This window comes from Antechinus flavipes, chromosome 5 (assembly GCF_016432865.1).
Source record: "Antechinus flavipes isolate AdamAnt ecotype Samford, QLD, Australia chromosome 5, AdamAnt_v2, whole genome shotgun sequence".
NCBI lineage: Eukaryota > Metazoa > Chordata > Mammalia > Dasyuromorphia > Dasyuridae > Antechinus > Antechinus flavipes.
The window spans coordinates 252823112-252840826 of NC_067402.1; the positions used below are offsets into that span (position 1 = coordinate 252823112).

General features: G+C 33.3%; 1 protein-coding gene across 2 annotated transcripts in view; it reads right to left on the reverse strand.

The window, feature by feature from the left end:
• SLC6A15 (solute carrier family 6 member 15) overlaps window positions 1–17715 on the reverse strand; it is a 95712-nt gene that overhangs the window by 20802 nt on the left and 57195 nt on the right. For both annotated transcript variants that reach the window (XM_052001409.1, XM_052001408.1), the window contains 3 exons: window positions 8601–9053; window positions 4002–4159; window positions 3220–3346 (listed from right to left, as the gene is read on the reverse strand). In XM_052001409.1, coding sequence (XP_051857369.1) covers window positions 3220–3346; window positions 4002–4159; window positions 8601–8898 — 583 coding nt within the window. In that variant the 5' untranslated portion in view covers window positions 8899–9053. The remainder of the gene's footprint in view (window positions 1–3219; window positions 3347–4001; window positions 4160–8600; window positions 9054–17715) is intronic.

A 17715-nucleotide genomic window follows, 5' to 3' on the forward strand; every position in this document is an offset into this window, starting at 1 on the left:
AAAGCTATCAGGAAGAGGAGATAGGAAAGTATTTATCAAATGCTTACTATCTGCCAAGCACTATAGTAAAGATTTTACAAATGTCATCTCATTTGATCATTGCTAATGACCCTGTGGGTTAACAACTGTTATTATGTTCATTCAATAGTTGAGGGAACTGACACAGAGGTTAAGTGACTTGTGACTTAAGCTAGTAAATGCCTGAATCTGAATGTGAACTCGGGTATTCCTGAATCTGGGTACTCTATCCACTATGCCATCTAACTGCTCTAAAAATTCACTATACACCCTATAATCATGTATATTAAGAGAAATTCACTCAAACATTCCAGAATTTTGCAATGCAAATCAGATCCGAGACTAGCATTTTAAAAGGTAGCAAAAAGCTACGCGTTCTCCTAATTTATCTACTATTTACAAAAGAGAAGAACAACATTCAAAACTGAAAGATAACTTTGCTTTTATCTTCTATGACATGTCATATTTTTGGCCTCATATCTAGATGTACATGCCCATTAAACCAAACTTGATGAAGGTTCTAGAAATACATCACTCTATTTTTGTTTGTTTCTTTTAAGGTTTGCCTTGCTCTATTTACCCAATTCAACTATCATTTAGAAAGTACTTATTGGGTTCAAAAGTCCATTCAAATTATTGTTTTAGATGTTCAGTATGTTAGTCTATTAGTAAATTTAATTTGCAATTTTAAGCACACCATAGCAGAAGCACAAAGTAGTATAGGGGTTTTTGGTTTTTTTTTTTTTTTTAAGAGCTAGAGAAGTCTTTCCAGGATTAAAAAGCCATGATAATTTTGACATGTATATCTATAAAATGGACAATCCATGTGTTTATTTAATATTGTCTTTCTAAAAGAAAAACTAAAGGTTTTATTAAGCAAATGAAGTCTTCGCTGACGCCATCTTTGAGCCACTAGCTTATGCCAAACATGTCTACTTTCAAAAAACCCTAGATCCACTTACCACTAAAAATATCCAAACATAGTTCATGAAACTCTATACCTAAAGTAATTTTAAAGCAGGATTATAAAGATTCTTTCAAGATAACTTCCAGAAATTTTTACAATAATTTGGGTTTTTGAGTCAGCTTGTAGCACTTTGTAGTATACATGTGTATTATGTATAAAATTTTGGACTTCTTATAAGAAAGACTTGGGGATTCAAATACTAAGCACACTGACTATGTTGCTGGATAAATAATTTGACTATGTAGCTAAGTTTCATCATTGATAAAATGAGGGTGTTAAACATTGAAGCCATTAAACAGGTACCCTTCTGTTGCATTTCTAGTTCTTTGAAGAAAGGGTCTATTTTGCTTTCCTAATATTTGAATCCCTAGCACTTAGTACAGTATTTGTATATAGTTATAAAAACATCCATTTATCTATGGACTGATAGCTCATTCTAATTGTGAATCTATTGATTCTAATTATTGATGTATAATTTGACCATGAACATAACTGTGAATATAGAGACAGAGAAACAGAGAGAGAGAGAGAGACAAAGAGAGAGAGACAGAGAGAGAGAGAAAGAGAGAAAGAGACAGAGAGAGAGAATTTACCTCACAGAAATTACCATAGCACAGACTTTAATTTTTGAAATAATATCATCCTAGTGACAAATCTACATATTCCCATGAGAAATATGAATATCTCATTATGATCATAGAATCATATCATAGTCTCTGCTTACAGGAGATAATTTGGAACAGAAGCAATATTTTCTATTTTAAAGTTTAGTTTCTGAGCATTCCGATTCTTACTTTTCCAGGCCTAAACATTTTTCCTAGCATATTTAATAAAAGTGCTTCCAATTCTGTACAAGAAAAATCATGACAACAAACCTATAGGTAAAAATTAATTGATCTAAATATCTGGTCTTTTTGTTACCTTCTTGATAAAATATGTGGATATTTGGGCAGGTTTATTCTTTTGGACAAAAAAAACTTTTAGTAATAAAGGCAATTAACAAATTGTTCAAATAAGCAAAATATTACACCCACTTTGTGCTAGTGCCAAATCCAACTATGTAGAGAAATGATGTAATTTAATATGTAATTTGTCCTAAAACCACTTTCCCTATGTAACATGTTATTTTGGCTAAATTATCTAATTAATTTCTTCACTTTGCTTGTATGAAAAAACATTATTTTTCTTAGTAATCTTAGAAAAAAAAAAATCTTGGATTCCCCCCCTCATTGACAAGAAGGTAAAAGTATGCATCCTAAGCATCACACAAATTAAATCAACCCTACTTCTGAAAGACTTTGAAATTAAAATCTGTATCACAAAGGGGAGAGATTAACTGTCCAGTGAATCCAATTAACCAATTTTGGCTTTTACCCTGCTTTTTCTCAGCTAATTCATGCAAAAAGTGAGGTTTTTTTCCCTCCATCATTCTTTATAATTGCCTAAATTATCTAAAAAATCTGATTTCCTCAAGCATAGACCTATAAAATTGTATAGCCAAGACCTTTAAAAAAAAAAAAAAGGCTAAAGAAAACTATAGTGATTTGAAGTAATAAATAAAATAAATATCTGTGGTTTCTTCTAGTGTTTTCATAAAAATGTGAATGTGGATCAAGAAGAGGAGACAGAGATGAAGGCTAACACTTCACAATCTCTTCTAATGATACAAAGTATAATAAACAGACTATGCTGAAAGTCCTAAATGCTTTTGAGTAATTGGTAAAAGTAGGCTCCCAGAAAAGAAAAACATTAAGAAAATACTTTCACTCTTTCTCCTCTCTTTGCAGTACTAGAGTGCAGAATATTGTATTTGCTGTCACATATGACTGGCTTTGCTTCTCCCTCCTTTTTAAATCTTTCTTTGAAGGGATAGCTTATTCAATAAGAAAGGGAGAGGGATATTCAAAAATAGAAGTATTACAAAAACAAGGATCAAAATTAAGATTTTTTTCCCACATAATTTCATTTTTTGATGATTTGTCCTGTGAATTATTTATTATTTAGGATTCATAGTTGAACAAGTTTGTTTTTGTTTTCCTTTTTAGTTGGGTTTTTGTTTATTGTTGATGTCAATGGAGTTTTTTAAGTAGGATCACAAGGAGTTAAGAACAGAATATGTATAGTCATAATGTTTTCTGATAAATATAATACAGTTTTGTCCTAATTATCTTAATATATAAATTTTTTCTTCTTCTTAAATTCATTAAGCAGCCAAAAAAAAGTATATTTCTTACAAGTGTGAGAAGCATTTTTCACCAGAGGGCACTCATTCCATGGAAGAGGATGTTGAAAAGATTGTGAAAAATAGAACAAGCTCCAGCCAATAATAACATTGTAATAGAGAGCCACAAAGAAACACACCTACAAGAGAAAATAATCCCATTAATATTGCTTCTGTTGTCAGACACTATAGTTTTGGATTAGTTGCTTTTGCTAATCTCTTCTCCTCTCCATCTCCTTCTCTGTTTCTCCCTTCTTTCCTCCCTCCTCTTCCACCACCTACACTTCCTCCCTCCCTTCTTGAAATTCTTCATTACAAGGAATGGTTCACTGGGTTGAAGAAGGAGAACAAGGCATATCTGGAAACAGAAGATATAAAAATAGAAAGATCCATAACAGCAAAGTCATCTAAGTCTATTGCATGTGATGCCGTCACATTAAATATTATATTTTTATTTAATATTTTTCAATATGTCTAAACTTTTGATTGCCTTCCTTTTCATGATTTGGAATATTTAATATTTTACCAAAAAAAGTAATAGCATCCAAATACCATGTGTTAACTGGATTCATAATTAAAAATCTATAATTGTTAAGATTTCTATTTTAATATATGTTCTACTTATTTAAAAGAATAAGATATAATTCTACTTATTGAAAAGAATTAGAAAAGGTAAACCCTTGCTTTAAAATAAGCATCTTTCTTTTCCTATTAAAAGATTAAAGATAAAATGAAGAGTAAAATAAAGATTAGTAAAAAAAATAAAGATTAAATGAAAAGATACACATCACTTACTACACAACTTGCGTATCCAATTCCACCCAGTTTAGGGCTGATAAAATTCCACACACCAATACTTCCTCTGCGAATTTTTTGCCCAACAGCAAGTTCCAGCAAAAAAAGTGGTATGCCTATTATCATCAACAATACTAAATATGGAATGAGATATGCACCTATAAAGAGAAACACAAATAAGAAAGTAAAGTTGACATTTCTGATTTAAAAAAAAAAAAAAAATGCTGAATATTTCAGATTGAGGTTTATCTTCAAATTCCTAAAAAGTGTGAAATTCAGAACATTTTGAAAGGAATACAAAACTCACTTTCAAGACAGGAAAAAGAAGTAACTGCTATAAAGCATTTCTTGTGAAAAGGTTATGAATTTGCACCAGCAGCATGAATTTATACACAGTTTGTTAAAGTCCTTAAATCTAACTTATTTACTAAAGTAGGTTAAGTCTATCTTTTGTAATCCTCTTTAACCAGTTACTTTTATTTATAGAAAATACAAATGTAAATTTCAGTTTACTCTAGGTTTTCTAAAGGACCATAAATGCCAGACCAGCAAAGTAATGCAATTTAACTGAATTTTAAGGTATAAATTATGACAAATTTTTACCAATAGAACCTAGAAGAAAAACCAAATGAGGATTAAGAATACATGAATATTCCCTAAAGGCACAGAACATTATACGTAATGGTTCAACTGGGGACAAATTCTTCCAGTGTCACCTTATTGATGAAGTTCACTCTTATTGCAATGAAATAATAATAACTTAAACATATAATGCTTTTAGATTCTAATGTCAAATATAATTATATACACATATGCATAGATATGTACTTAGATTGTACTGTGCATGTATACATGTATAAATGTATATGCATGCATATATGTGTTTATGTGCATATATATAGTTATAGCTGCATTGAGTGCCTATGTGTACATACATGTGTAATATGCATAAGTATATTAATCTCATATATATGTGTGTATACACATCAAATTTATATATATTATATATGCATATATGCATGCACACACATATATGCATATATACATGCACACACAAGTCAAATTGTATTACATGTATCTATGTAATCAATTGGTATTTTGTATCTTATTCCTTTGGCAGTCTGATGATGTCATTGAAATAAGACTTAATATTTGAATAGAAACAGCTGAATTGTAAGGTTCTACTTCAAATCACTAGGATATCAAATCAACTCTACCTTTGACAATTTCTAGCTATGCAATTATGGCAAGATCACTTCAGTTTTCTTATTTGGAAAATGTAGATAATTACATCTATGGTAGTAATCTCTGAGGTTTTGTGGGAGGCTTAAGTAAGATACTGCATCAAAAATGCACTGCAAAATTGAGAGTGCGAGAATTGTTCGTTGAGAGAGCATGATTTCATGGCAAGAAAGTCAAGGTCATATTTCAGAAAAAAAACTGGCTGAATTCTGGGGTCAGAGCCACAATGGCAGAGTGAAGTCAGGAAGCTGCTCCAACTTTCCTAATTTCTTTCAAAAACCACATGTAACCAAGCCTCTGAACAGAATCTGACAATGAAACCATTTTACAGCTCAAGATAGACTGGAAAAACTTCAAGAAAAGTCAGGCTCACTGGGATGAAAAGGGTGTTCAGCCCAATTCAGAAAGTATTTGGGAAAACCAGCAGTAGTAAGAAGATCTTAATCACAGCAGATAAGCATCTGAGACCCTCAGCCATGGCTCAGTAGAGGAGCAGACTGATGAGACAGCCTGGAGCCCAACTCAAAAGACAAATTGTGGGAAACCAGTCTATTTACTGAGAAAGCAGGTAGGACTGTGAGCAAGCCACCAAAAACGAGGCCTCTGCTCAAAAGTGAGGCTCAATTTCACAAGAAGCTTGGGACAAAGCACCTCTGTACTCTAAGAGCAGAGCCGACCATAAAAGTCATAAAATAGGAAAAAAGAAAGAAAATGAGCAAGAAACAGAAAAGAATCTTAATCATAGGCTACTGTGGTGATCAACTCAGAGAAGGACAACATGTCCATAGAGGAAATCTCAAGAAGTGATATGAATTGTCTCAAGCCCAAAGAGGCTTCTTGGAAGTGCTCATAAGAGACTTTAAAAGTCAAATAAAAGAGGAAGAAGAAGAAAAAAAAAAAAAAATGAGACATGCAAAAAGAGAGTCAACAGCTTGGAAAAGGCAGGCAATTCCTTTAAAAAAAAAAATACAATTGGCCCAATTAAAAAAAAATAATAATAAGATGTTTCTTCACTGAAGAAAAAATACTTTGAAAAGTAGAATTAATCAAAAAAAAAAAAAAAGAGTTACAAAAACAAACTGAAGAAAATCAGAATTTAAAAAATTAAAAACTAGAACAGGGCAAATGGAAGGTAATGACTTTATGAGACAAATGAAAAAAAATGGAAAAAAAAAAATGGAAGAAAATGTAAAATACCTCACTGGAAAAACAGCTGACCTGGAAACCACTTAAAAATTATTGTTCTACCTGAGCCTGGCTAACATTCTTCAGGAGATCCTCAAGGAAAACTGCCCTGATATAGTAGAACCAGAGGGCAAAACAGTCATTGAAAGAATCCATCAATCACCTCTGGGAAGAGAAATCATAAGGAAAACTTCAAGAAACATTGTTATAAAACTCCAGAAGTACATTCTCAAGGAGAAAAAAAAAAAATGTAGGCTGTCAAAAAACAAACAAAACCCAATTTAAGTACTGAAGAGCCACAGTCAGGATTATCCAGTATCTGGTAGCTTCTACACTAAAGGATCAGAGGGCCTGGAATATCATATTCCAGAAGACAACCTGGAATTCCAACCAAGAATCAACTACCCAACAAGACTTGATTCATCGTTCAGGGGAGGAGATGGATCTTCAATTGAAGTAAAAGCCTTCCAATTATTTCTATTGGGGGAAACAGACCAAAAATGCAGAAGTTGATCTTCAAAATAGCACTACTCAAGAGAATTAAAGAAAGGTAAACAGGGAAAGTATATATTTTATTTAAAGGTTAAACTGTTTTTAACTCTAAATAGAAAAATGATGCCCATAACTCTTGAAAACTGTATCTCTTATTGGGGCAGTTATACATGAATGAAGGGTATGGATATGGTTTGACTCTTGTGTGATGATACTAAATAAAAAGACATTAAGAGTTGGGGGGAAAAAAGAATTGTATTGGGAGAAGAGGAAAGGGGAGGTGTAGGTATAATGGGACAAATCAGATCACATATAGAGGTAAAAAAAGAACTAATACAATAGAGGGAAAGAAGTTAGGGGGAATGAGCAGTGTTTGAAGTTTATTCTCATCAGTTTTGGCTCAAAGAGGGAATAACTTGATCATTCAGTTTGATATAGAAATTTATCTTATTATATAAGGAAGTAAGAGGAGAAAGGGGAAAGAAAAGGAAAGAGGATACAGGTTGGGGTCGGCTAGAAACAAAGGAGGGATAGATAGAGTGGAAAAAAGAACAAAAGTATATACAGGAGAAAAAATAAGATGGAAGGAAATACAGAGCTGGTAATCAAAACTGTGAATATGAATGGAGGAACTCTTCCATAAAACAGAAGTGGACAGCAAAGTGAATAAAAAATAAAAAACTAGAATCCTACAATATAGTGTTTACAAGAAACACATCTGAACAGAAGCAAAGGGAGTGCCCACAGATTGAAGAATAAACTTGAAGTACATGATTAGTGGAATGTTACTGCACAGCACATTCTGAGCATGATCAACAAAACAGCATGGAAATACTTAGGTGAATCAGTGCAAAGTAACACTAAGTGAAATCAAGAATACACACATAATGACAACAACAAAAATAAAAATAGAAAGTATAACAAAACAGTTCTAGAAACTAAATATTGAGAAAGTGCAAACAGCCAAATTATAATGATGCTGGACAGGTCAATTCATCTCCCTAAGCCTTCAATCCCCCATATGTTAAAATGGAAATAAAATAATATACACACCTCATAGGGTTGTCATAACATCTCAATGAGATAAAATGGGGACAGGTACTCTGCAGACACCAATTCTCTATATTAAATTGTTAGCTGTTACTATTATACATTCCTCACTATCTCTAGTTTTGATTCTCTTGGTGTTATGTGAACTCAGAGATAACATTACACTGATTTACAGAGAAGAATTATCCTGTTCGAATCTATTCCCCAATTTGCTACAGAAACTTCATTCAGCTCTAGAAAAAGAATGAATGACCATTACAACTACCTTCTCAAAAAGTTTTAGAAAGAATCTTAGGGACAATGGCTTTATCTGCAGAGAAAATAGTCAAGGGTGTTCATAAATCTAAGCATTTCTTGGGTAGCAAGAGCAGTCTTAGAGCTCCCATTTAAACAGTTCCATGATTCTCTTTTCCTCTGATAAACTCAAGAATCCATCTTTGATTTGTAAGTAGATTTTACTAACTACATGCAAATGCTCCAAAGTTTTAAAACAATGTTTATTTCCAAAGTAAAAATTTTAAATTCAACTTTTCTCTGACAGACAACTAGATTCTGGACTTCTGATGTATGCATTTGTGACTCATGATGATTAAATATCAAAAGGTGTTTAAGAAGTGCATATAGACTTACCTCCTCCATTCTTCTGACACAGGTATGGAAATCTCCACACATTCCCTAAACCAACAGAAAATCCAACCTGTGCCAAGATATACTGCATCTTGTTACTCCAAGCTGGCCTTAAACCTTCACTTTTTCCACTCTCAGAGCTTTTTTCACCATCCATGTCTTTTTCTTCTGGATCATCAACAATCAGTTCACTCTTCTTAAAAGCATCATCAGCAGAATCTTCATTGGAAAGGAGATCTTTGACAGATTCAATGATATCATCATCTAATTCTCTTTTGACCACCTTGCTATTTTTGGGCATTGGAAGATATGGCTCTGGGGTTTAGGGATGAATCTCTCCAAAAAAAATTTTTTTCCAGGTAATATGAAGAAAAAGGCTGAAGAAACTTTTAAAACAATTCACGATGATTAAGATTGGAGGTTTCTGAATTTATATGTTCAAGGTCCCATGTATACCTGTAAATTTTTCAAATAAGAAGTATTTAACAATTACTTGTTGATATAACTCAAATTATGATTGTCCTTTTTTGTTTTTCTTTTTGAACTAAGATTAATTCAGCATGAAGCTGGAAAGCTAAACTAACCCTCTAGAGCAGCAGGAATTTTTTTTTTCCTTTTCTAAGTTTTATTACATTTAAAAATGGAAAACTCATTTTTAGCTTGCAAAACCATATAAATATAGTCAGTTAGATAGACTAAGCCGATCTTTTAAGCACCTATTATATTCCAGGCACTGTCCTAAGCATTCCACAAATTATTATTTCATTTGATCCTTACAACAATTCGGGGGGGGGGGGGGGGGGGGGGGAGGGGAGAGAGAGAGAGAGAGAAACCAGAAAGCAGAGAGGAAGTGGGGAGCTGGTCTTGGAATCCAGAATACCCAGATTCAAACCTTTTCTGAGACCCTTGTGTAAATCACATCACCTTTTGATACACTCAAGTAACATTCAACAGAAGGTGTCAACCTGCAATGGTAGTAAAACCCACTTCTTTTAGTATACTATGAAATAAAGTAATTAAAAATCCATTTAAAATACAAAAACAAATTATCATTTATTGTACCTTCTACTATCCACTCTGCTTTGGAATATGCCCCAGTAAATGCTGTGGCTTGAATATCATTGTCAGTGCCTCCTTTTTCTTTTGCATTAAGTTTTACCCTCTTTCTCATTCACATGGATCCCTCTCACTTAGGCATCTTTTATCCTATTCTCCATTACACTCAGATCTATAAGGGTGTGTTTTTGTAGACATCCACAGTAATTGAGGCTTTAACAAACAGGATTTATACCTGAAAATGAATGTTTTCATTGAAAGTAGTTGCCTTGAAAAGCATCTAATTTTTGCAGTGAGGCAGTCATGGCTCAAAAAGACTCAGTAAATCTAACTTCTAAAACTTTCTTTAGCATCAATTTAAAAGCAACAAGTTAAATCTTGTTTTTCAATTACTTAACATATGACACATTAATTCCCAATCTATCCTGTGCTGGGTTACAGTGTCAACTGTAGCATTATATGGCTTAATCATACACCCACATATTTAAAATTGGCCATCTAATCCAGTTAGAGTTAACTCAAAGAGAAATAAGGGCAATGAATTCATACATAAGGATCCCCTCTTCCCACCAGGGGCCACATATTAAACTTATTTTTATTTCAGCTTTTTATTTTAAAAACATATGCATGGATAATTTTTCAACATTGATCCTTGCAAAACCTTGCATTCCAATTTTTTCCCTTTCTTCCCTCCACTCCCTCCCTTAAATGGCAAATAATCCAATATGTTAAACAAAGTAACTTAATTTTAAAATATATTTTTATTTATTTTGCTAAATATAACTCAATCACATTTTAATCTGGGAAAGGCCTCACTTCTGGCCTTATGCAACCCCTTTATTTTACTTGAAGCCTAGGGAGAGTAATGGGCTTGTCCAGGATCACAATGGTTTGAGTAAAAAACAAGGAAAACTCAAGTCCCATGCCATCTATCCAGCATTTGTTACAGGGAAATTCCTTACTGTTTGCCACACAATAAAATGATGGAGAAGATGGAAAAGAAGGGAGAAGAGGGAGGAAAGAATTGAAACACAGAAGAGCATTCATGAAGTCCTGTTATATACCTGGAACTGTGCTAGGTTTCATGTGATTCTCAACCATCCTCACAAATAGGCACTACTATATTGTTATCTCCATTTTATTGTACAGGAGACTTTTTTTTTTAAGTGTCATGCTCAGGGGTCATAAAGAGCTCTTAAGTGTCTGAATCTGAAATTAGTACTTTGGTCTTCCTAATTCTAGGTCCATGCCTTTGGGACAGGAAGAAAAATAAATAGACTTATTTTATATTCTAATTCAAGACTGGAATAGAACTCAGAGGCCACCTAACAAAAAACAAAGCCACACCACTAGTTAGAATCAAAGATGAACGAAAATGCAATCATCCAATCCAGAATTCTGTACATTTTTTTTCCTATCAGTTCTAAGGATATTCTCAAGACTTTTTCCTCAATAAGTTCAGTGTATAGTTTATAATCTTTTTCTACCCAAACTCTTGTCATAATACTGTTAAACTTTTTTTTTTAATTTTATTGTGTGTGTGCACGAATAGAGAGACAGATATAGATAGATAAGATAGAAAGATAGATATAATTCTCTCAAATATTTCAAGCTTTCCAATTCTTAATTACTCAAAGTAATTTCACTTAGTTGTGTACTGGAACAGTCATACCCTGAAGCTTCCTATCACCCATAAATTTTACACTTACTCAGTAAATTAGCTTAGTATCACTTTACGTAAGTGTCCGTAGGCCTCTCTGAAATCATCCTGCTGGTCGTTTCTTACAGAACAATAATATTCCATACCATTCATATACCATAATTTATTCAGCCATTCTCCAGTTGATGGGCATCCACAAAGTTTCCAATTTCTTGCCACTACAAAAAGGGCTGCCACAAACATTTTTGCACATATGGGTCCCTTTCCCTCCTTTTAAGATCTCTTTGGGATATAAGCCCAGTAGAAACAAGAATATAAATTTAAAAAAAGAAAAGCTCTAGGAAAAGAGATAAGCTCAACTTTAGGAAATGAGTTTAAGATTCTGCTCAATGACATGCAAGTGGAGATAGCCTAGAATCATTTGGGAGTACAATTCAAATAAGAGGTTAGGATTGGCTGAGGAAGTTCTGGTATAGAGGTGGAAGTTGAAATGATTGAAATGATGGAAATAAATGGCATTGTCCATGAAGAGAATACAGACCAGAAAAGATGAGAAAAAAGAGCTAAGGAGACAATCTTGCCTACCATTCCATCTTAAAAGAATAAGGTCACAAAGAGTACATGGAGAAGGGACTTATTAGATTGGTAAAAAAAATAAATAAATAAATAACCAGGAGAGATCAGAATATATGAAGCCATGAAAGAATATATAGGATGATCAAGGTTCTTAACCACTGACCCCGAAGGGAACCATGATTATTTCAGGGGTCTGTGGACTTGGATGAGAAAGAAGAAAAATTTTTTTTGCATTTTTATTTTCCCTAACCTCCACCTAAAACTTGGCACTTCTTTCAATTATGATTTTTAAATCTTATACATTTTACAACTATATAACAGTCCATAGGAGACTCCAAGACACACATAAAAGAAGTTTAAAAACTTATTTAAACTTAGTTTAAAAACTAAGAGGATGGGATGGACAATAGTGGAGTTGCAACTCGAAATTTTGGGTCCCTAGAGAAAACATGAAAAAAAAGTGCCTTCAAATTAACTCTCTAATTCATGATATGAAAATAAGGCAAGAAGTAATTAAAATACATTTAGTTGAGTGGGAAGGAGAATTAGTTACTAAAGGAGCTTACAGATGGATGTTAACAATTTGAGCCATCTGGCAACTTCCAATTTTAACTAATTATTGTTTCTGACTAAGTGCTAAGCTCAGTTGTTTCTATGCTGACCTATAAACATTTGGGTTAATACAATTTGAAACAACTCTCCAGTCCTTCCATTGATCAATGATATCTCATTTACATTGGTTTCCCCTGCAATGAAGATGCCTAGACTGTCTACTTACTTTGTGTGCTAGAAGTTCAAAGTTTTCCAATCAATCTACTATGTTGTGTTCACACTTCTCCCAAAGTCAAGTTCTTCCTAAAGGGATAAGGGTCCTACTATCTTCCCCAAAATACCAAGAAGAAAAAGTAGCTTGTACTTCATCCCATTGTGCTGTCTTCTAGTATCTATAATCTTTAGATTGTAAACTCATCAAGGGCAGGTACTATCCCTTTTAATTTGGTGTATCTTCAGTGCTCAGTTTAAGACTGTGTGTACTTAATAAATGTTGAATAGGATTACAATAGGATTATAGAATCTTACATACATTTATGGATTATAGAACCTAGAACTGAGTCTGTGGATCATTTAGTCTTGACACTTTTACTTGGTAAATAAGGAAAAAGATGATTATGGGAAAAAAACTGGATTAGATACTACTTTGCAACTGTCTCTTTGTCTCTGTCGATCTCCCTCCCTCTCTTTCCCTCTTTCCTGACTTCCTTCCCGTCTCCTACATTAACTGAATATTAAGCAACACCCAATCTGGTTCACTGAAGTTGGAGAGCTCAATTTGAATCCCTTTTCTCCACTATTTCAATATAATTAAGTGGCCAAGTCACTTAAGTGGCAGTTCTTAGATTACACTAGTTCATTTTGACTCCCAATGGCTGCCTATGCCTAGAAGTTTTTTGTGAACATTTACTAATGTCTTAAAACTAACTAATGTCTTAAAGCTAACTGTTTTAACATAGTTTGTTAATGTTCGAATGGCTGGTTATCCTTTATTTTGGAAAAAGGAGCAAAACGACATTACTAGATTAGAGTCAAATTAACTAGGCTTTAAATATGAGCTCAAACTCTCCACACCACAGGTCAGACACAATTGTCCTTAATGAACATTTAAGGGTGAATTCTCTAACTGGGCACATCACTTTTCTTTTCTTTTTTTTTTTTCTGAGCGAATTCAATTCTGCTTTGCTCATTCTCTAATGAGGGCACACTGCCATGCTGGATGGTCCTGGGCATTCAATGTCTCCCATATTGTACAATCAATTATAAAGTTCTTAAGAAGGACCTTGAGAGCATCCTTATATCATTTTTCCTAATCAACTTGTGAGCACTTGCCCTGTGTGAGCTTTTCACTTTTTAAATGTTTGGATTTAGCATAAAGGCAACAACTTGAAAAGCTGATCTAACAAATTGTAGTTTATTTTTATAACATCTACATTTGTCCTTTAAAAGCAAGATTTGTGAGAGAAATAAAAACAAATAGAGATGTGGAGAACAGGAGATAGAGACAGTCAAGAGAATATATAATGATTTAGGTTTCTCTGTTCAAAGATGGGAGAGATGAAAGTGAAAATAGAAAGATTAGGAGTTGATTACAATGAGAATCATTACAATGAGAGGCAAGAGGTGGGGAGGGTAGGTAAAGTAGGTAGCCGTCCTGAGATAAGATCAATGCAAGATTTTCTGACTGCATGGGCAACCCTCCCTTCTCATCTCTCAAAAAGACTACAGAGTTATAAACTGGGTGACAGAAAATACAGTGGTGCCCTCAACCGAAACTAAGAACTTTGAAGAAGGGGAGAGTTTAGAGAAAATGATGAGACTTGGGAGTTTGAGATGCCTCCAGGACATTCAAGTGAAGATTCCTGAAATCCACTGTTGGTGAAAAACTAACTCATAAAACAGATTAGGACTGCCTGGTGTTCTCTGCATAGAGAAAATAGAACTCACAGAAGCTAAGATTTCCCAAAATAGAGGATGTAGAGAAAGAAGAGAATATTTTTGCAGGGTCAGATTTCCATCAGCATTTCAGGAAGTAAATTCAAAACAAAAAATATGACATATTTGCAGCTAAGGTACTCAATGAATAAACATTGGACCTGGAGTCAAGAAGACCAAAATCTAAATCCAGCCTTAGACACTTATTAGCTGTGTAACTGCAAACATGTCACTTAATCTTTGTTTCCTCATCTGTAAAATGGGGATAATAATAGCACCTACTTCACAAAATTGTTGCAAAGATCAGATGAGAAAACACCACACCCTTCTCTGTACTACAAATTAGAAAGTTTGTTTCTAGGAGTTGATCTTATATATATAGTAATAATAATAACAACAGTAATAATATTAGGAGCAGCCAGCCTTTATGTAATACTTTAAGATTTCACTGCACCAACTGAATGACAAAAATATTCAGCTATGCAATCTTTAACTTCAAAGTGGCTTTCATCAATAACCTCTAGTTATTTCAGTGCCATAGGACTAAGATATCAAATAGCTTTTGGCTTCATTGCTGTTCAGGACACTTCCAAATGAGGTCTGAACCAGATTAAAATGTTAATTGGGAAATATTTTAAAATAATAAATAAATAAAAAGCATAAAGATAATGTTAACAGGTCTTTCCCTAAATCAATATGTGGTCTGAAGGATCCTTACATAAGGTTTAGTGGCCCCTATTACTATTTGAATTTAACATCTGTGTTTCAGGAAATTCTCAGATGAAGAAATTCCCTCCCAGGGCCCCTTCTCCTTAATACACATCAAAGGAGACTATGATAGGACTTAGCTACACTGAAAAGATAAAATGGGGGAAAAGCAAAAAGACAACATAAATGAGTCTCCTTTTCAGAAATGGATCTTTTCTGGGAGAAAAAAAAATGCTTAGAAAAGTAATGCTTATTTGCATCAATTGACTACTTAATTAGAAATCCTATTTTCTATTGATTCACAAAATAAAATCGATACTGTATTCCTAAAGAAAAAATAATTGGCTCAAAGACAAAAATCATACTAAAGATTTCAATGAATCTGATTAAATTATATACTTAAAGAAAAATTATAATTTTGTGGCACACTGATGATCATAATGCTTAAAATGAATAAATAATTAATAAAGCATTAATATTAAAAATGATAAATAATGCTTTTTAAAAGTACAAATATAGAACTAAACTGCAAATATATATATATATATTTGCAGTTTAGTTGCCAAATATTGAGTTCCCTTGAGGCTTAATTCACGTGAAAAAGAAATATGTCCCTAAACTATGATCAATATTTTCCAACCACCCAAAACTCTGCTCTCTTCCTCATATTATTTAGTCCATTATTGTTGTTCAGTCATTTTCAGCCATATCCAACTCTTCACAACCCCAACTTGGCTAAGATACTGGAATAATTTGCCATTTCCAGCTCAGTTTATAGATAAAGAAACTGCGGTAGAGTTAAGTGACCTGCCCAAGGTCACATAGCTAATATATTTCTGAGGCCATATTTGAACTCAGGAAGATTGAATCTTCCTGATTCCAGGACCAGCTCTCTTTCTACTATGCCATGCAGCTATCTATTTAGTCCATTAGATTTAGTTACTCACTATCCTTTAAATGTTTTAAGATAATCTTTTACTTCATGGTAAATAATAAGCTTCAAAATCCCACTATAGTCATTTAATTAACGGTTTATGTTATAAGATATGCATAATCACTTAGTTTTATTTCCTGTCAATGGAATGTTGACTTGACAGAACAACTAGGAATGCTATTTGGCCAAAAGAGTGTCCTGAATACTTAAAAGGTATATGAACTAAGATTGGAGCCAGTTATCGAAGTACTCAAATGTCGCTAGATGCAATAGGAAATCACCAAAAGAATTTTGAGTAGGAGAGGACCATGTCTTAAAATAATTTTGAAATTATTAGAAGGCTAGTAGGGGAAAGATGACGTACTGGCTATACCAGTAGTCCCAAGCAAAGGTAAGGACATTGTGAGTGGAAAAATGGGCAGATTTGAGAGTTACAAAACACTGATTCTGAGTTACAAAGCACTGATTCCATTTATCACATGTTATTGTCCTAGTGTTACAAACTTCCCTGACATACAATCATTACTATCTGATACCAAGAGCTGATTAAGTTTAGAATTTCATTATTGCCTTCATCATCACTGTGAAAATCAGAAAAGCGAACTTGCAATAATGAAAGTTTCTAATAATAAATAATAACCAGATGTATTCACATCTGTTAACTGGAGATTATTCCAATATTAAAGGAGACATTTGAAGACAAATTTTTTTTTAAGAATTCTTATGACAGAAAAATTTTGAGGGAAAAGGATCTAAAAAAGAAAGCTTAAATAGATTAAGATGGAGAGAAAATCAGAAGTCCAGAGTAGTAATAAGAATGAAGACCTGGCTGACCTTAGTGTCTTATAACAGGCAGTCTGGGAAAAAATAATGCATTCAGGGAGAGAGTCCAAAAGAGCAGAGTGTAGTCTATCATAAGAAGTTTTAACTTATAGAATGCACGGTGTCTGGAGAAAGTGTCATGTGGAATCTGGACACAGAACAAGTTCCATTTGGATCACAATTAAAAGCAGTGAGTAAAAGTTGCAAAGGGACAAATAACAATAGCTAGCACATTTATATAGAGCCTAGAACATGCCAGAATTATATTAAGCACATTATAAATATTAACTCATGCTATACAGAAAACGATCCTGGGAAGTAGATGCTATTCTACTCATACTCATTTTACAGTTGAGGAAATTCAGGGAGAAAAAAGATTGAATGACTTATTCACAGTCACACTGTGTCTGACACTGAATTGGACTCGAGTTTTCCTGATTTTAGGCTCAGAATTCTATTTATTTAACAATCTAGCTATCTGCTACTATATATGACATTTTAAAAATTGCCTAAAATATCTGGAATATCCAAAAGTCCGTGGGATTCCATAGAGAAAGTGGACTATTCTTCAGTTACATCCCTACACCCAGATTTTCAAAGAAAGGAAGAATGAGTACTTGTTAAATTTGCTGTTAAGAAGAGATCCATGTTTAGGTATGGGTTTAACTAGATGACCTCTGAGATTTCATTCAAAATCTGATTTATTTAAAATTTATTTTTTTAATCTATAAGTTCCCTTATGAGAAATAACAAGTTGACATCCATAAAATTATTGGCTCAATCCTACTTCTATTTAGTTAGTACACATGTGAGTAGTGGAGTAGGGTAGAAAGTAGAGAAGTAATCGGTAAATCAGTATAAATGAAATACTCTAA